The sequence below is a fragment of the Protopterus annectens genome, chromosome 12.part0 (assembly GCF_019279795.1).
Source record: "Protopterus annectens isolate FY-2018-M chromosome 12.part0, PAN1.0, whole genome shotgun sequence".
Lineage (NCBI taxonomy): Eukaryota > Metazoa > Chordata > Ceratodontiformes > Protopteridae > Protopterus > Protopterus annectens.
In genome coordinates, this window is record NC_056746.1 from 1509788688 (window position 1) to 1509809729 (window position 21042).

General features: G+C 41.0%; 1 protein-coding gene across 1 annotated transcript in view; it reads right to left on the reverse strand.

Moving 5' to 3' along the window:
* AANAT (aralkylamine N-acetyltransferase) overlaps window positions 1-21042 on the reverse strand; it is a 92138-nt gene that overhangs the window by 46269 nt on the left and 24827 nt on the right. Inside the window, exon 2 of the mRNA XM_044090479.1 lies at window positions 10058-10212. Within this exon, the coding sequence (XP_043946414.1) occupies window positions 10058-10212 (155 nt within the window). The remainder of the gene's footprint in view (window positions 1-10057; window positions 10213-21042) is intronic.

The following is a 21042-nucleotide window of genomic DNA, read 5'->3' on the forward strand; positions in this document are numbered from 1 at the left end:
GAACGGATACAAGTACTCATGGGGCTTGAACATAAAGCAGTGGAATCCGGTCATTGACCTCTTGTTTATTGAGTCTATAACCCTGAGGATTCAGCCCCAACATTCTGCTGTTGCTGTCTCTACCCTCTTACTGTGTTCCTCGTGATCCAGTGTAGGTGCGAGCAACACCCTATATCCTTTTCCTGCTCTTTTGCAATGATTTCCATTTTCCACAGCTGATACTTTGCACCAGTGTTGCTGTTGTAACCCATGTGTATTACTACCCCCCAATCCTCCTTTCAAATCTCCATCAAACGTGTCTGAAACAAACCTACTAAACAGCATTGGACCCAGGACTAAACCCTTACAGTTCTCCACTAGTCACTTTCCTTGTATCATGTCTTTCACCACAACTTTATATCCTGCCTTGAGCCGTTTGACTATCCAGTTACTCAGCCTTGGTCCTGCCTCCAACCACTCCAGTTTTTCTACCAGCCTCTTGTGCAGAACCAAGTTAAGCCTTCCTGAAATCCAGGTAAAATATATATACTGGTAGACTCCATCAAGTTCTACTATAACTTGATATGTAAAACTGGATCAGTCTAAATGACATCTCCTTCTGGTCATAAATTCATGTTGGCTGCCATCCTGGAGATTGCTGCCCTTTAGGACTGCAACCATAATTTCACTCACGACTCTCTTCATGAAATGATCTGCCATTGCCTCTAAGCTGAAAGGCTTGCAATTATGTAGATCTTTCTTTCCACCCTCATCCAAAGGTGTCACACTTGCTGTCTTCCAGCCTTTAAGCTTTTCCACAGTGGTTGATAATCTCTAGAATATGCTTGTCAGTGAATCAACCAGACAGCTGAACAAATTTCTGAGGATCTTGAGAGAAAGAGCACCTGGCCCATGCGCTTTATTGCCCTTAAAGCAACCAGTTCTCTTACCACCTCTTCCTTCTCTGTGTCGGTGTGGCCTGTTATGTGGCACTGCTCTCGTTAAACTACCCTACGTCCCTTCCAGCATGGCACCATTTTTTCTTTTTCTTAGTAAACAATGAAGAACATAATTCATTCAGGACTTTTGCTTTTTCTCAGTTTTCTGTGTAACGTGTTCAAGCTTACTCAGTGTGCCCAGGTCTGTCCCTCTATTCTTCCTTTGTGTAATATCTCTAAATGTCATATTCCCCTTCCTGATCCCTTTCAGCCAATTTCCTTTTACTGCTTCCCTTCGTTGCCCTACAGCCTGTCTCCTTGTATTATGCCTTGCCAACATGTTTACCCCTCCCTTCCATCAACTGTGTGCTTGTCTTTTTGCTTAATTACTAGCCTCACATTACTGTGTGGCTATGTTGGCTTTCTACTGTTTTTGCATCTTCCTCAGACCCTTGATCATACCCCTGAACAGAACTGGATCATAACCAAATGGGGCCCTCAGCAGGGTAATGGACCAGCTCCCCTACAGACATTCCAGTGTCCCATTACATCACTCTGTGCTCTTCCCAGTTACCATGAACTCTATTCAAACCTGTCACTGTGCATACTATTTTCTCTACTTTTACAGTAGCTACAGAGATTTGGATTTCATTTAAATCTTTTATTTCAAATTTGATAGCACAAGCACTGATGGCCATTTGCTAAATGAAACAGTCTCATACTGAACATTTAGCATGAGCAACAGTAAACTTTAATACCCTTGAAACTCGCATTCGTTGAAAGTGCATCTGACTAATGGTGGATTAAGTGTACATTGGGCCCCATGCTGTATTCAAACCATGGACCCTTCTGGTACAAATTTTTAGGACTATACATAAATGCATATGTTCTTTGATTCACCTTCTTGATTGTTATATTTCTTATTTAATACTGTAAAATTTGTTTGTGTTTTAAATGTGCAGTTTTGAACTGTTTTTCCAGTAAGCAGTGAAACAAAATGTATGAGCCAATAATGACAAATGTACCCATTTTAGAACATTCCAGCCATAAAAGGCCACTCAAACTGCTGTCGTTATAACCCACCTATATCTGTACTCAACAATTATAGACCCTTTATGACCACAATAAACTATTCCAGTTTTCTTTACACAAATGCACACTAGTCCTGCAAAGAGAGAATGTCTTTTTAACATAATCAGCTCAGCATGGTCTGTCATTTTTATTCATAGACATGCCCCAATCCCAGCAATTATAGCTACATTGATGACTGCAACCATCTCGGATGGCTGTGTCTAAAATAAATAAAAAAAAATCACAAAAATAACAAAAGTCACACATTTCAAGTTTGTTTCAACACACAGTAGCCAAAGTATTGCAACTTAATACACACACACACACACACACACACACACACACACACACACACACACACACACACACACACACACACACACACACACACACACATGTCCTGCAAAGTGAGATTAAAAAGTATTTAAAAATGACCACATAAGAGCATAAAGTACTTTAATTGACAGAGAGACCCCACCCCCACCAGCAGTAATAGCCACTTTGTTGACTGTGCATAACCCTTATTGATACGAAGAAACAAATTACATAGGATCCTAGGAAGTTACTAGGCTAATGGTGCTAGGGCCCTTACAAGCCTAGCCAAGTTATTTGCCCTTATTTCCACGACCATCACCTATTGCCACTGTCCAAGAGGGAAACAGGTGGAACCCCTGTGGTGAATTTACAGTCACCCATCCAATTATCCAAATTATGTTTGAAGAGGGCCAAAGAGGTGCTCTGCTTGACATGAAGTGGGAGTCTGTTCCAAAAGTGTTGTAACATCTGGGAGACAAATCTGTCCCTCCAGCAGGTTTTATTAATGTCACATACCAGGTTAAGGTCTTTAGAGCAAGTACTCCTTGTACCATTTCACTTATGGATATACAGCATTTCCAGTAATGCAGGTTCAGAGATCGCCTTGTATGCAAGGCAGAGATCACTGCCGAGTTGTCCGTATGAAACAGAATAAAGTGACAGTGATTTCAGACAATCCCCATAGGACAGATGCTGAAGACCTTGAATTTTCCTTGTGAGGAACCTTTGTGGTTTCTCCAATTGCTGCAAGTGCTTAGAAAGCTACATATCAAAAGGGCCGTTGCACTCAATTACTGGCCTGATGAGGGAAGAGTACAGGGAAGTTATAACTTCTTTTTTTTCTGGAGGCAATGCTCTTACCTATAAGATGAGCTAAATAGAATGCCCTTCTTACCACTGTGGAGAAATGGTGGTCAAAAGTAAGGTTGCTTTCAACCTGTGTGCCCAGGTCTCTTCTGTTAGGCTGACTGAATCATGTGATTTAATTATGTTCCTATTTAAATGGTTTTCTAGATTCATTCAATTTTATGTACTGATGAAGGGTGGTTAACCCGAAAGCTTTGCTTCTTATTAAATCTTTTGGCGTATAAAAGTGTATTGGATTGCCCAGGTCTCTCACCACTGAGTGCATACTTCTGGTGTTGCTATTGATGTGACTTGCTCAATGTCACACAATCGGTAAATCATTGTGGAAAGATTCAAACCCTGCACCCTTGCCACAGGAAGCTGTTGCTCATTAACAAGTCAGAGGTTTAGTCCCCTGCATTAACTGCCACAGTAATAGGTTTCAACTAAATGCTGAAATTCTTTTCAGTCTTATCTTGTAGAGAAGACTGTATTACAGTAATATACAAAAAAATGCATACATAATGTATGATGAGGGTCAGATGGTTCAGATCATCAGTCCAAATAATGCAGACTACATGACATGACAAATATTAACACCTTTGCAGTTGCTGGACGCTGTGAAGACGATACTGCAAAAATAAATTACTAAAATGCAACATGCTTAGACTGTATTACATAATCCAGGTCTATTCATGAATTAATTCATTCTTTAGTGCAGCAAATAAAGCAAAGCAATTTTAGAAAATATATACTACAACTTTTGTTCATCAACCCGCAAGTCATACAAAAATCAGAAATTTTACTAGAGGTGGGGAGCTAAAATGCTTGTAGGACACCTACGTTTTCTCATCAGGAATAGCTATCCTACCTGATGTTATTCAGTACGGGTCTGACTTATTTGAATGGTTAATAATGCTTATTTTTGCAGCATACACTTCCAGAGGGAACAGAGTTAGACAATGGAGGCCTGTGCTACAGAATGAATCATGTCCTTGCCAGCCATACCAATATCCCATTACTTGGCTGTCTCCTGAATTACTATACTATAAATAATAACAGTACTATTTGCTAACCAGGTAGCCCTATGGACACAGTCACTTTTCAAGGATGGCTCAGGAGCAATGGCTGGTTAAATGACTTATTTAAGGTAATACAGAAGGCAAATGAGGGTCAAGGGAATCAAGCTGTGTACCACAGGATCTACAGATTACAACCTTAACCTCTGCATCATCTGCCAGATCAGTTTCCTAGTATTTTCTTTACTTTTACAATTACTTCAATGATTTAGATTTCATTTAAAACTGTTATTTCACATTTTACAGAAAAAACATTGACAGCTATTTTCTTCACCAATGATGATGCCACGGTATGAACAAAAAGTGACTGACTTTAACAACTATTCTAGGAGATTCCATATTTGTCAGCAGGGAAGGACATGGTTAACAGACCAGATTGCTTTGCCAAGGATGGTCTGCACCTGCCCCCTCTGGCCTTCCAGATATTGACTAAAACTTTATCCAACCCTTTATAGTTTCTTTAGGCAATGCCAAATTGACAAAATGACCAACTTAACTAATAAAACCCAAAGAAACCTAAAGGTGTTACTGCATAGTGCTACGGAATCTAACAAGAAGCTCCACACCCTAAAAGCTCTCCTCTCCTTGGAGAATATAAACATCTGTGCCATTACAGAGACATGGTTTAAAGCTGCAGAAAGTACTACAGCAGTGCAAGGCTTCAGTGCCTTCCACACATTTAGACCAACAACCGCACAGGCAGGAGATTAAAGGTGGAAGTGTCCCAGATTACATAAGCAACAAGTGTACCTTTAGGTTTGTTAAACAGTTTGATGCCCTGGAGTTCATTCATGTACAAATCACCACAGATAAAATCCGTTACCATAGCCTAGCAAGCTATAGGTTACCATCTGTGCTCTAAGAATCCCATTACTCTTACTGAAGGCACTCACCATCCAATCAAATATCCTATTCCTGGGAGACTTCAACTATCTGTCTATGAACCTATGAACTATGAAATGTCTTTCATCAGATAGTGCACACTCCAGCCAGAGGTTTAAATATGCTGGACCTAATACTCACCAGTATGAGAGAGCGAGCTGCCCCCTTCCCCGTCAAGTCCTTACTGGTGAAGTTACTTCACAAAGCTGTCTCCTTTGAAATAATAATCAGCTTGGAAAACCCAGCAAAATCTGTAACTGTTAGGAGCTTTTCTAAAGCAAACTACATCCTAATAAGTGACAGTTTGTCAAAATTCAATGCCGATTTCACAGCACCCTATGCAGAATTGTTCACAGAAACCCTGTACAACCATGTAAATGACTGCATAGAGGCTACTGAACCTACCAGAAATAAGCTCACAACAAACCTCAAAAACAATCCACCCTGGTGGAATCCTAACCTTAACAGGATATATAATATAATAAAAGGAAATATTTGTGATTAAAATCAGAAAGAGCAAGTCTCATAATGACAAAAGCTCACTAATTAAACTAAACAGGAAACTTAGAATACTTATTAAGTGAAACAAGGCCAATTATGAGGTCAAGATAGCTTCCCAGGCTCATGACAACTGCAAGGCCTTCTACAACTATCTCTGAAACCTTAAAGGTAACACACAGCAGTGTGCTGAATTAGTGGTAAATGGTACCACCTTCACTGAGCAGAGTGACATAGCAAATCTGCTGGCTGACAAATTCAACTTTAATTTCACCCCCCTCACTCTCTCCCTACTTATCCCTGTAAATTCCCCACAAGCATAACCCCCCCCCCTCAACTATTAGCAGGGAGCAGGTCATGGCAGCACTTACTAAAGCCGAAACACAGCCTCAAATGCCTCTTTAATAGTTTGAGATGTAACCTATCAGAACCATTTGAGTCACATTTCAACTATAGCTGCAAAATAGGCTACATACCACATGAATGAGGGACTGCAAGGGTTATCCCGCTTCACAAGGGTGGACCCAGGACACTATAGACCCATAAGGCTAAATAGTCTAATATGCAAAACCATGGAATGAATTATCATGGAAATGATCAACAAAGACATTAGCAACCTGCAGACACTGGAGCCATCCCTGCTGGTTTTGTCAAAAGAAGGTCATGCCTAACCTGGTAGACTTTTTTGACAGGATCTCCAAAGCAATGTATAAGGGGAAAGCAGTACATACCTAGACCTGGCTAAGGCATTTGATATAATACTCCACTCCGGTATTGTTGACAAAGTCACTAAACTAGGCATAAATCCCTACATAACTCACTGGATTGACAACTGGCTCACAGATACGACCCAAGAAATTAGGATTGGTGAGACCACCTCCACCAACATACTGGTCACCACTGGAGTACTTCAGGGCTCAGTGCTGAGTCGACTCCTGTTTGGTATCTATTTCTCAGAGGTCAAGGCTAATGTCAAGGGCTTCTGGCTCACCAAGTATGGAGATGGATGCAAATTGGGAGCTACCATAGATTGCTGCATGACACTAACATCCTGCAAGAGGATCTAACACAGACAAATGACTGGTGCCAAAGCCATGGATTAAAACTCAAAGCCAAGAAGTGCATTGTAGTTAATTACTCCATCCGTAAGACACCCATAAGAGTTGACTCAGTAGTTAGGGATCTGGGAACTTATGTAGACAGCAATCTGTCTATTGACTAACATGTAGCCAAGGTGGTAAGAAAATCATTGTTTGTCACCCAACTTTTAAGTAAGGATATGGCATCTGGGTCCAAGGACGTTATAGTAGCACTCTACTTGGTCCTTATTAGACCCATCATTGAGTACAGTGCCCCCTTTGGCAAGTACCTGACCAGGCATATGCAACAGTTGAAATGGCCACAGAGGTTTGCACCGAGAGAGTCCAGGATATTAACACATTGTCCTATGCAGATTGTCTTAAAGCCCTATCTCTATACTCAGTTCTACAGGTTCCTGAGAGGTGATTTATGCCTGGCATATAAGGTGTCCTCAGATATAGCTGTGATGGACTTTTTGCACATCTGCAAAACAAATCCAGAAATACTTGATCCAAGGATTTAAACATTGCTTGTGACATAATTAGAACATGCTGGTGTGACAAATAATGTGTCTCAAAGGATCCCCATACTATGTAATAGGCTTTGCATTCATGTGAACCAGAGTCTATCCCTACCCCTTTTTAAACAAAACCTTGGCCATTGAATGTGAAAATGGAAATTCACCCTAGTCACGCTCCAATGTATCTGATAGACAGATGCCAGCAGTAAATATTCCATAGATAACATACTCCCACCTAAACCTTTAGCAATCTCCTAACTAACATACCTCTCCAAATAGATGTCTATAATACATGGGGACAAAATTGCATTGGGTTGCACAGCTAGGCTTATAAAGGTCCTGGTTGTAGTTAGCCTAGTGTATACCTTTAAACCTATGAACCTATAAATAAAACAAAACACTAACATATTGAAAACAGACTTAGCATGCAAAACCTTCAATTTCTCTTCCCTTGAATTTGGCATTTAGTGAAAAAGCATCTGGGACCTCCTATTAAACTACAAGAGACTTGCTAGGATTCATACTCAAATAGCATGTATGTGAAGAGTGCAGGAATTCAGAAGACAAATGTAGGGTATTTATTTCAAGTTGTTATCAATTGTGACTTCTAAGAGTTTGACGTTAAGGGCTATTCAATATTATTTAATGAAGTGATTTTGACAAGAATTTGCGTGGGAGAATGTGTTTGGGTAAAAAGTAGTAATTTCATTTTTTGAGGGTTGAGTAGGAGTTGCATGTTGTGTAGTCATGATTCTATAAATTGTAAGGATTCTTGAGTAATTTCTTGAAGTTTAATTTTTTTTTGAGGGTAGAGGCTGCGCAGATGACTGTGGAGTCATTTGCATATTCTAAGAGCAGCATGCTTGGAAACAGTGGGCAGATCATTTATAAATATGTTAAGCAGGAGGGGCCCGAGTATGGAACCTTGTGGCACTCCTACAGTAATGGGTAGAAATGATGAGTATTCCTGCTGCCATTTGACTACTGTTAAACCAGGAGATGGAGGAGGGAGAGAGACCCAAGGAGGAGAGTTTTAGTAATACTTTATGGTGAGAGATGGTGCTGAATGTTTTGGACAGGTCTAGGAATAAGGACATACTAGGTTTCTGGTATTTCTGTTTTTATTAATGGTATCAGCATAGTGGAGTAGGGAAGTTGTGGTGCTATGGTTGGTACGAAGACTGTGTTGTGTTGGGGAGACAAGTTTGTTTATGGTTAAGAATTGCAGTAATTGGGAATGGATGCACTTTTCTAATATTTTAGATAATGGTGACAGGATGGCAGTTGGTCTGAAGTTGAAGTAGTCAGCAAGGGATCCTACTTTATGAAGAGGTAGTATGTATGCATTTTACCAAATGGCTGGCACAATAAATTCTAGAATTGATCTGTTCATTAGTAAAGATATTGGATATGACAGAGTGTCAGCTGCAATGTTTAGGAATTCAAGAGGGAGGCTATCTGAAGCAGAGCTTGTAGTTTTTAGTTTTAGGAGATATTTTCTTATGGTGGAGGTGGTGACAGGTTTGAGTGAGAAGTAGGCTTTCATAGGATTTTATGAGTGGAGGTGGGTTGGTTTGATGATGGGACTGTCTTTGATAAATGAGGATACAGCCTAAAGGAACTATTTGTTAAAGCTATTACTTTTATAATCCACTCTTCTGAAAACCCACATCACTATCATCATCTTCTTTGCATTCATATCCTTCCCCATAAACCAAACAACAGTGTGATAACTGCTAGATGATACCCCCTTCATTTGGGCACCCCTGTCTTCTCTATATTATTTAGGACTGCATCCAAAATTCTACTTCAGCTGGATCCTTTGTACTCCAAGTCTCAGTCATCTTCCTAACTATCCCATAGGTTGGAATCTCCAAGTCTTCTTTTGGCAGATTCAGATTCCCCATGAATATTACCCTCCTTGCTCTACCCTATTGCATTCTCTCTCCTTGATGTGCCTGGGAGTATGTATACTTTAATAATGGCTAGAGCTGTAAACATCTAGCAAAGACAGTAGAAAAGGTTGCAGTTATGTCTAATCTGTTTGTTTTAATCTTGGATCCAGCATAAATAAACAAAAGTACCATCCCTGGAGTATCTCGATATGTATCGTGTATAAATTATATTATTCTTTCAAGGGAAAACCAAGCCTTAGGGAATGTCCCATTGTCACTTGACACATTGTTCACCTGGCAGTTGAATGTAGGTGTGTGATTCTCCATACGGATTTGTTAAATATATTTTTTTATATATCTTTATTCCCAGTGCCTGCCAACCTTCAATCCCCTTGTGACATGATCAGTCCATTTGTTCCTCACAGAGCAAGAGCCAGTCATGGGAGGCCATCAACAAAGTAGCCACTAGGGTTTCTAAGTAAGCTCTAACCTCCAATCCTCTGCTTACAGCTACAGTATATGCTATGTGGCATACACACCCCATTTCAGCCCAGTTGTTGCCTCTGTAGCCACAGTACTCATTGTCTCCACTGGATGTTAATGCAGCAGTGGTCCTAGCAGCATCTCTCCCCCTAGGATGGGTGAACTTGAATTAAGTGCTCACACCTATCTTCCCTTATTGGCTGTGCCAGCACTTAGGTCACTAGTGCATTCCGTGACATTTGGACAACAGGGTTTCAACCTGCTGTGCCATGAAGCCAAAGGGCTTGTATTAATTTTGGTCTGATGAATGATCTCAATAAAACTTCTAAACTCATTAGAAGAAAAAACAGTGGGCCTTAAATGAGACAAACCTTTCATGACCTTATAACTCCTGCAGTTAAAATGCTCACGTATTGCTGTAAAATTTGGTAATAATAATAATAATAACACATTTTTCTGAGGTACTGGTACCTGGGAGAGTTTTTCCTGATCCCAGAGAGATCCAATGATAAAAGCTACCAATCTTCCTTCTTCGAACCAACCGAGAGACAGCTCAGGACACAAGGTCAGAAACTGTCGAACTTCATCGAGATACAGGGGGCATTCTCCAGAAACAGAGATAAATGCTGAAAGAGAGAGAGAGAGAAAGGAAAAAGGTGAAATAAATAAATCATCTGCTTATGAGTAGTGTAGTGGAGAAGAGAAGACTGCAGTAAAAAGAAATATTAAAACATCTGTAACAAGATAATGTTGAGTATGAATGCAGCCTACTGATGGTCTGCATATGTGCATGTAGTCATACCTAACTTTGTCCTGTGTGTTTCATGCTGGTACATACACTTGTAGGCAGATAAGGACCACATCTTTGAACTAGTTTGTCCTTTTCTTTATGTCTGTAAAACAACCCAATATCCTATTTCATTCCTGGCCTATTGACTCAGCACCCATTACATTTGCTTACCATTCCTTGTGCCAACTCCAAATATTCTTAATTCTGCATTTTTTTTTCACTTTTAGCACCTCTGTTGGGAGAATGTTGTAGCAATATACAATGGGAATAAATGCTCTTTAACATAGTTTCTATACTGCATGTGCGCGCATACACACACACACACACACACACACACACACACACACACACACACACACACACACACACACACACTTAAGCATACTCTCAGAATGTTTAAAAGCTGACTGACTTTGATTGCCACTTGTATTTGTAAAGGTGGTAATCAGTTAAAATATGACCAACAACCTCAGAAATGTTGAATAACGGTAGCATATACTATTTGTAATTAATTAGCACCCACTGATAAAATATACTGTCTAATTAAATCAGGTTCATTATCGTGGATTCCAGTTTATTGCTTTTCTCTTTTGGCTTACATGGGATGATGAGATATTTAAAAGCTGCTATCATATCCATTATTCCTCCCCAATAATTTTCACAGTCTGAAAAAAAGATCACATACAGATCAGTTTTAGTCATTCATTCAGTTTCCTAGGTTCTCTATTGACCCATTTGTTCCCTTTCTCTGCCTAAATTTTGCATCCCATATCACCCTTTGGCTAAAGTCTCCTCCTTCTAGAAAAGGAGAATATCTTTTCAATAGCTGGTGAACTCTCATTCACTGGAAACATGTGATTTTCCTGTATAGGGCCTATCCCCTCCCCTGGTACCAATCAATGTATCCACTTACATGAGGCCTGCTATGCTTTCTTTCTGCCTTTTCCTTTGTGGATGTCTGCATTCCTTCACGCTTGGTTGACACATCAGTCTGATTAGCGAATGCAGCTTAGTAGAGCCAAGTGCACATCCTCAGCCTATATACTTTACACTCTACACCTGTCCCACAGCAGATTTCAACACTGCGGCAACTCAGATAAACATCTGTAACAAGACAGTGTTGGGTATGAATGCATCCGACCACCAGCATGGGTGCATCAGCATTGGCATCTGTGTAACACCCTTCTTAGTTACCGCCTCCAGTACAGAGGTGACTAACTAAACACAGGTCATTTGCCCAAGTCACATCCTTCAACACCATACAGTCAGCCTTTATTACATGCAAGTACTGCTCTAAATGGTTCATTTGAAATGGGAGATACTCCTGATTCCATGATTATTGACATTAGCCTGAACATTTGTTGAAAAATTTGAGAATAAAGTATGGTGGTTTCTGTCTTTGTGAACACTAATGCTTTTTGTAATTCTTCTAGACTGTGTTTTGTTTTAACATTTCTATGTAAAACAGTAAACTGTTGGGCTGCATTTTGAGCTAGGGTACAACCAGCCAGCTAGTATTGCCTATTAATCCAAATCTGCTTAAACCAATGTGTCCATACTATAGTGTAGCATCCTGGTTTATCAGCAAAGAAAAAATTTTATTTGGCGTAATCTCTCCATCTCCTTCCATATGCAGTCCCAGTGTAATTTGGTGCTGTCCAGTCTATGGCTCATTGTGTTCTGTACACGATTCCTATATTCACTTTACTTTATTTGCTATAGATGAATGTCTGACCTGTATTTTATGCTGTTACTCAGTATGACATAAACACAGAAGGACCATGGCAATTATCTTTATGTTTTTGTACTAATCCTGAGAGGGAAACAATTGGCATTTATCTACAGTCCTTTAGTAAATTATTGAACATTTTCTTTAGTCTTGTAGATTTTTCTTTTTTTCTTTTATCTTTTCTTCATCTCTCCACTGACCATTGGCTGTACCTTATCAGCCAGTCATCCCTTTCATTTCCCTTATCTTCATGCCTGCTGCTGTAGAGGGGGCAAGCATTGGTCAGAGAGTGGTGGGATATTTTCATCTTCCCTTGCACTTCACTGGTCCACTCTGCAGTTCGCATATGCATCCCACACTCACTAATCCCCAGCTGCACTGTTGGACAGGCTGAAGGTACCTCAACATTTCAGTGGCATTTCTGGTGTCCTTATGTGCTAGGCTTCCAGCAGGTAGCAGTGAACTGTGAGCCAGAACATCTGCTGCTGTCCAGGGTGAGTAAATCAACAGTAGCCCTTCCAAAAGGTTCTTTCAGTCCCTGAACCACATGTTAAACCCGGATCCTCTGTTACACAAACAGGGCTACACCCATTTATGCTATGGAGCATGATAAGTTCTCATAGGCTAGAGATATAAATTTTCTCATGTCAGATTGGTTAGTGCAGTGTAAGTCAATCACCAGGTTATACAGTTTGCCTTAACTGAAAGATGAGATGGTTATGTGTCATATTGTCATACAAGGTATTTGGGTTTATACTCTAGTGCTGACACTGGTGTACAACAGGAGGGATATGCTGTCCTTCTGTAGTGTCTCCTTCAGATATGTCATTAAACCAAGGTTATTATGAACAGAAAAAAAATAAAATAAAAAACAACCTTGGAGAATATTAGAGTCCAACATAACCCTCTCTTACTAGGCAACTTCAACAACCCCTCCGTTAACTGGGTAAACTACTCATGTACCAATACACCTGCCCAACGTTTCCTGAAGTTCATTAATTCCAATGCCCTGGACCAGCTCGTTCTTACCCCCACTAAAGGTAGCAACTTCCTTGACCTGGTCATTACTAACATGGGCGACCGTTGCTCTACACCAATAGTCAGCTCCTTCCTGGTTAGATCCGACCACAAACTAATCACCTTGGAAATCTACATCCCTCTCACCCCGCAGCAAAGGTAACTACCATAAAAATCTTCTCCAAAGCTAACTTTGGGATCCTAAAAGCAGAAGTGGTCTGAAGAAGTCTGGATATTATCCAGACGAAAAGCGCTTCACTTACTACTTTGTTTGTTTGTTTTTGTTCGCATATTCATAGTTCGTTGCACTGTATTTCGTACTTACAAGTAATAAACTTGTGGAAGTATCTCTGTTTGGACTCAGTACTTTTCCTGTGGTTAAATGGAGAATAGTTGATGACTGCAAAATCATACACCAATGCACTGTATGAACACGTACACAGTACATGCATGGATCTCACCATACCCAATAGAATCAAGACACTCTCCTCCAAAAAAAGGAAGCAAATCTGGTGGTCCCCTGCCATAAAGAAACTCTACAACAGAAGGAGGAAACTGATGCAGAATAAGGCAAAGTCCCAAGACTGGGAAAACTGCCTTATCTGCCTCAACAAAAAGTTGAGATCCCTCATCAAATCCTCTAAAGCTAGGTATGAAAACAGAATTGCAGCAGATCAAAAGACAACCACAAGGCCTTCTATAGTTATGTAAAGAATCTCCACGGCAATACCCAGATTTGCTCTGAGCTACTGCACAATGGTACCTTCTATACCAAGCCAACAGATATTGCCAGTATACTGGCTGACAGATTCAGTGCCAACTTTACCCCCCCTCCCCCCCAAAGGACCAATCACAATACCAGTAGATTGCCAGGCACCCAGTATTACTGCTGCACAGGTTAAAACAGCACTATCCAAGGTGAGGAATACAGCTTCTATGGGACCTGACAATATCATTGGTTGTGTTCTACATGAACTACAGAGTGAACTGACACCTCACCTGTGTACCCTGTTCAATCACAGCCTAACCTCAGGCTTTGTCCCTGCTGAATGGTGCACTGCTACAGTCATCCTTCTCCTCAAAGGAGGAGTGACTACAGACCCCGAGAACTCTCACCCCATTAGCCTGACGAGTCTGATATGCAAAGCTATGGAACGCATCATCATGGACCTAATAAACAAGGATATAGGGAATCTCCAAACTCTGGATCCCACACAGTTTAGTTTTATGAAGGGTAGATCATGCCTGCTGAACTTGGTTGACTTCTTTGAGTCAGTCACTAGAGCTGTGGATGAAGGCAAGGTGGTTCATACAGCCTACCTTGATCTGGCCAAGGCTTTTGATACCATTTCCCACTCAGGAATCATAGAAAAACTCACTAAGCTTGGCATCAACCCCTATATCACTAGGTGGGTTGCAAACTGGCTCACAGATAGAACTCACAGTGGGAAAGTAGCAGACTCCAAGTCAGACTGCAGATTAGTCATGAGTGGAGTCCCACAGGGTTTGGCTCTGGGTCCACTCCTATTTCATATCTACTTCTCTGAAGTTCAGGCCAACACGAAGGGACTCTGGCTGACAAAGTTTGCAGACGATTGCAAGTTGGGAGCTATTATTAACTCCCCAAGTGATGTTGACATCCTACAGAATGGCCTCACTGTTACCAACAATTGGTGTCAGAACCATGGTCTTAAGCTCAATGTAAAAAAATGTGTCGTCATCCCCTTTGGGAAAAACCCGGTTCCCATGAATTACCACATTGATGGTAGTCCGCTGAACACAGAAGACATTATAAGAGATCTGAAACAAAGGTTGACAGCAACCTCTCTTTTGATCACCACATTGCCACTATGGTCAGAAAGTCCTTCTATGTGGCACATCTCATTACTAAGGGTTTTGCATCCAGGAAGAAAGAGGTCTTTGTCTCCCTCTACTCTTCCCTAATTAGGCCAATCATCGAGTACAATGCCCCATTTGGGATGTACCTCACTAGACATCTGCAACAACTGGAGAGGCTGCAAAAGTACCTCACAAAGAGGATCCTAGGCATTAAAGACATCCTATATGGGCAGACTCAAAAAACACCAACTATTCTCTTTCTCATATCACCTACTTAGAGTCGATCTCTGCTTGACATACAAAGCTATGTCTGACCCAGCTCTGTTAGAAATGTTACATCTAAAGAAATCCCAATCCCTCCACATCACACGCTCCAGGGACCTCAACCTCATTGCCACAATTAACAGAACATGCTGGAGGGACAGATTCATAATCCAGAGACTGCCCATGCTATGGAACAGACTTCCCATACATGTCAAACAGAGCACCTTGCTGACCCTCTTCAAGAGAAATCTTGATGAGTGCATGGGAAACAGAAAATTCACCCTGGGGATAACACCAATGTCTCTACTCAACAGAGGCACTGGTAACTAAGGTCGGGTGGCACTATGCCAGGGTAATCCTATGGCTAGGCTTGTAAAGGCCCCAGGGCCATTAGCCTTCTACACACCTATGAACCTATAAACAAAAGGCTGCAAGACAGGCATTGTGGAAATGGGACAGTATAATGAAAAAAACCTAAAAGAAGGTGGTTTTAAAAAGCATCTAGGAAAAGCAATGCATGTTTTGTGAGGAATGAACTGTATTCCAATGAGAATGAGGTTACTACATAGGCTGTGTATCATGTGAACAGGACTGTCAGGTGACAGGAGATGGGCTTATGAGTAAGAAGTTTGTTTTTGACTTCCTGTCACTAACTTAACCTTCATGTATTTCAGGTTCTCTAAAGCAACCAACTCGTCTAAACCTTATCCACTAGTTTTGCAACAGCTGTCTTTTATCTGGTATGTTTAGAGCACATTCCTATCAATCATCTTTTAAAATCAAAAAGTGCCATGGCTACTGCACTGCTGTACAGAATCATGACTTAGTTGTAAAATGGCGGTGTTAGAGCTCCAGAATCCAGGGTTTCTTTCTGTATGGACTATGTATGCTCTCTGCATTTCTGCATGACCTTTCTCTAACTACTCCGTTTTTCTTTTCCCACATCCCAAAAACCTACAAGTTGGTTGATTGGTTACACTCAAATATCTATATTATATACACACTCACACACACACACACACACATATATCTATATATATATATATATATATATATATATATATATATATATAGAGTGACCTTGTATTTACCCTTGCCCTTATGGCCCAAGTCATGGCTGTAAAGTGTTTCAGAAAGACCAGTTCACTTACACTGTTAGTGACTAAGGAAATTAAAATAAATGAGCAGTTAGTGCAAAATGTGAGGTAAGGAAGTGCTGCATTTTTTCCATTCACCACCATTCTTCTTGCTGCTACAGAAATGTAGTTCTCAACCTATTTTTCATAACTGATTGAGAATACTGATGGAACTGAAACTGGTTCAGAACACTTTATGTTAAAACAGACTCCTTAAATTCTAATACCACTAGGTCTTGTTCAAAGCTGATAGTCTCATGTAATGTCACGATTCCTCTAGAATTACATATAAAGCAAAACATAATTAATGAAAATGTCCAAATTAAGGACACTTTTTAAAATGCTGGCAGTATTATCCTGAAACTACTGAAAATAATTTCCAGTTTTAGGAAGGCTGAAGCAAAAATCTGAGAACAAGCTCTCACTCCAAAATCTGGGCAGTTCAGACGTATCTGCTAACGTACATGATTTGCTGTAATTTACAAAAGTTTTTTATGTATTTGGAAAAAGAAATGCTTATAAATTATGCAGGTTGTTAAGAAGTACATTTGTGGTCAGGCTTAACATCATGTCTGGAAATACGGTGAAGATGAATATAAAGTACTCAAGACAGATAAGAATACATGGAGGGTATATCATAGGGTTAGGAGGTACTTAAGACAGATAAGAATACATGGAGGGTATATCACAGGGTTAGGAGGTACTTAAGACAGATAAGAATATTGTCGTCGTGTCTTTCGGCTTTTCCCGATTAGGGGTCGTCACAGCGGAACTCCAGTCCGCTAATTATTGGTAATTGATTTTTACGTGCTGAGTTACCAGCCCTGATGCACAACCTTCAACGAAGGTACGCCCATTCACGCATGTCTCCACGCAGAATACGCGCTAGCTGAGAATCGAACCGGACAGCATCTTACTGTGAGACGACAATGCTACCGCAGCACCACTACCATGGTCATAAGACAGATAAGAATATGAGGAGGGTATATCACAGGGTTAGGAGGTACTTAAGACAGATAAGAATACGTGGAGGGTATATCACAGGGTTAGGAGGTACTTAAGACAGATAAGAATACATGGAGGGTATATCACAGGGTTAGGAGGTACTTAAGACAGATAAGAATACATGGAGGGTATATCACAGGGTTAGGAGGTACTTAAGACAGATAAGAATACATGGAGGGTATATCACAGGGTAAGGAAGTACTTAAGACAAATAAGAATATAAGGGGATGTATCATATGCTAAGGAAGCAATTAAGAGATAAAAATACAAGGGGATATATAATAGGATACGGATATACTTAAGACAGGTAAAAATACAAGGGGGTATATCACAGGGTAAGAAACTACTTTAAGACAGATAAGAAAGCAAGGGGATATATCACAGGGTAAGAAAGTATTTAAGACCGCTAATAATATCTGTCTGACAGTTGGCTCAGAGGGTTAAGGCCGAGTTGTAGTTCCTGAGGTTAAGGTTTAATTCCCTTAGCTCTCATATGTCTAGTGTGTGACCTTGAGCATGTCCCTTAACCAGATAGAGTTTAGTGCCAACTGGTAATTTGGGCTATGCTCCTCAATGGCCCCCTTGACTGCAAGCCTATCTACCTATGGACCTAATACAAGGGTACAAGGCAAATATCACAGGCTAAAGAAGTACTTAAAACAGGTAAGAATGTTGTTGTTTCTCTTTCGGCTTTTTCCCGGTAAGGGGTCACCACAGCGGAACTCCAGTCCGCTAATGATTGGCAATAGATTTTTTATGAAATGCCGAAGTGCCAGCTCGATGCCCAACCTTCAATGAAGACATGCCCATTTACGCACGCATGTCTTTCGAATGCTACCCAACCGTGGGGAGGACATGCAGACTCCACACAGAAGGCACTCCCAGGCCAAGCCGAGAATCGAATGGGAGAACATCTTGCTGTGAGGTAACAACGCTACCACCGTGGCACTATTACTGTTCTCCAGACTAGAAACAGTATGATGTATTTCTTTTTTGGTGGCCTGCCCTTGTTAAGATGGTCAACATTGTATGCAGCTAATGTAAGGGTGGTGCCATTGATGATGAGAATGAAAAGGCCTTTCAGTCTTATGTAAGTCAAGCAAATGTGTGACCACAGAAAATGGCTTTATATTCTGTCGGATGAAATATAAAGGCAGGCTTCCCCATGCAGTTCATTGAAAGAGGATTGAGATGTCCTTTTGATTCTTGTTTCATTGAGAGGTGTGTGTGTGTGTGTGTGTGTGTGTGTGTGTGTGTGTGTGTATATATATATAAATATATATATATATATATATATATATATATATATATATATATATATATATATATATATATATATATATATATATATATATATAAAACAAATGGTGGGGGTAAAGAAGGTCCTGCTCCTCATCTTTTGTGTTATATGTAAGTAAATACATTTACAGAGATGCAGGATGTGGTGGGTGCAGGGTACTTCAGAAACATTATCGAATATTTGTTTTTATTTTTCAATAGAGTGAGTATGTTTATGTTTAATATGAACAAGACTGTTGAACAGTCGATGAAGTTTTTACTTATACCAGTGTTGTGCAGTCTCTGGATTGATATATTTAGAAATGCAGGGCTTGTGGAATCTAGGAGGGGTAGGGGTGGGCTTACCACCTTGCAAAGCATTGTTACATCAGTATGAAAACATTTTCTCCATTTTTAATTGATCAGTTCACTATAATTTTTATGGGAATTTAATAGGTTCATAGGTTCATAGGTTTATACTAGGCTATCTGCCCTAAGGCATTTATAAGCCTAGCCCAAATTTTTGTGGCTTACACCACCCCTTATATGAAAAAATACTGTGCCCATTAGTTTGTTGTGCCTCTGTCCAGCAGTGACACAGAGATGATTCCCGGGGTAAACCTACGATCTCCCATCCACAGGTCTAGATTTCTCTTGAACAGAGTCAGCGAGGTGCTCTGCCTCACATGGACCGGGATTTTATTCCACAGCATAGGGAGTCTCTGAGTGATAAATCTATCCCTTCAGCACGTCCTATTTATATCTGTGCTAAGGTTTAAGTCGCTTGCTCTAGTGGTTTTGGTGGATTTGGATTTTTTGAGGTGGAGCATGTCCATTAATTCGGGGTTGGACATGGCCTTGTATGTCAGGCACATGTCACCTCTGAGCAGACGGTATGCGAATGAATAGAGCTGGAGTTTCTTCAATCTGGCAGCATATGACAGATTTTGGAGTCCCTTTATCCTTTTGGTGAGGAACTTTTGGGGTCTCTCCAATTGCTGCAGATGTCGGGTGAGATACATCCCGAATGGGGCATTGTACTCGATCATTGGTCTGATAAGTGAAGAGTACAGGGGAACAATGACCTCACTAGATCTGGATGTGAATCCCTTCATGATCAGGTGGGCAATGTAGAAGGTCTTTCTAACCACTTTAGCAACGTGAGTGTCAAAGAAAGGCCACTGTCAACCTGGGTCCCCAGGTCCCTGATAACCTCTTCTGTGCTTAGTGGATTGCCACCTATATGGTAGCTTGGGGTTACCTTGTTTTTCCCGAAGGGTATGACTATACATTTTTGGCGTTTAACTTCAGGCCATGGCTCTGGCACCAGCTATCTGTTTCCGTGAGTCCCTTCTGAAGGATATCCGTGTCCGATGCACTTTCCACTATGGCGCCCAGTTTGCAGTCGTCTGCAAACTTTGTCAGCCAAAGTCCTCCCATGTTGGCCTGTACTTCTGAGAAGTAGATGCCAAACAATAGAGGCCAAGGACCGAGCCCTGTGGGACACCACTTGTGACCGGCTTGGAGTCTGACACAGCGCCAGCAACTCTAACCCTGTGGGTTCTGTCCTTAAGCCAGTTTGCAACCCATCTTGTGACATATGGGTTTACATTTAAGCTGGTAAGTTTTTCTACAATACCGAGTGGGGTATTGTGTCGAAAGCCTTTGCAAGGTCAAGGTAGGCTGTATGGACTGCCTTTCCCTCATCAATGGCCTTGGTGACTGTTTGAAGAAGTCGACCAAGTTCAAAAGGCATGATCTTCCCTTGACAAAGCCAAACTGGGTCGGGTCCAATGTCTGCAAGTCCCCTATATCTTTGTTTATGAGCTCCATTATGATCCTCTCCATAGCTTTGCAGACTAGACTTGTTAAGCTTATGGGGCGGTAATTACCAGGGTCCGTGAGGCGCCGCCTTTGTGGAGTGGGACCACAGTTGCCGTCACGCCACTCCTTGGGCACGTATCCTGTGGTAAGGCTGAGATTAAACAGCTGCCTTATGTGCGGTTTAATTCCTCATTTAGCTCGTGTAGCACACAGCCGGGGACACCATCCGGTCCCATTGATGCTGTGTTTTTAGCTTTAGAGAGAGCAGCTTTCACCTGCGCATTTGAGATGTCCGGGAGGCTACACTCGGCTGGGATAGTTATCTCTCCTTTAGGGGAGAGGGGGTGAAGTTTGCACTGAACCTGTCTGCCAGTATGTTGGCAATGTCTGTGGGTTCAGTGATTTTTGTATCATTTTGGACTAATTCTGAGCATATCTGGGAGTTTCCACCCAGGTTCCTAACATAGCTGAAAAAGGCCTTATGATTGTCCTTTGAATCCATGACAATTTTTCTCTCAAAATTGGCCTTAGTTGATTTTATGAGTGCTCGTATTTTTTTACTAATAATGATCAG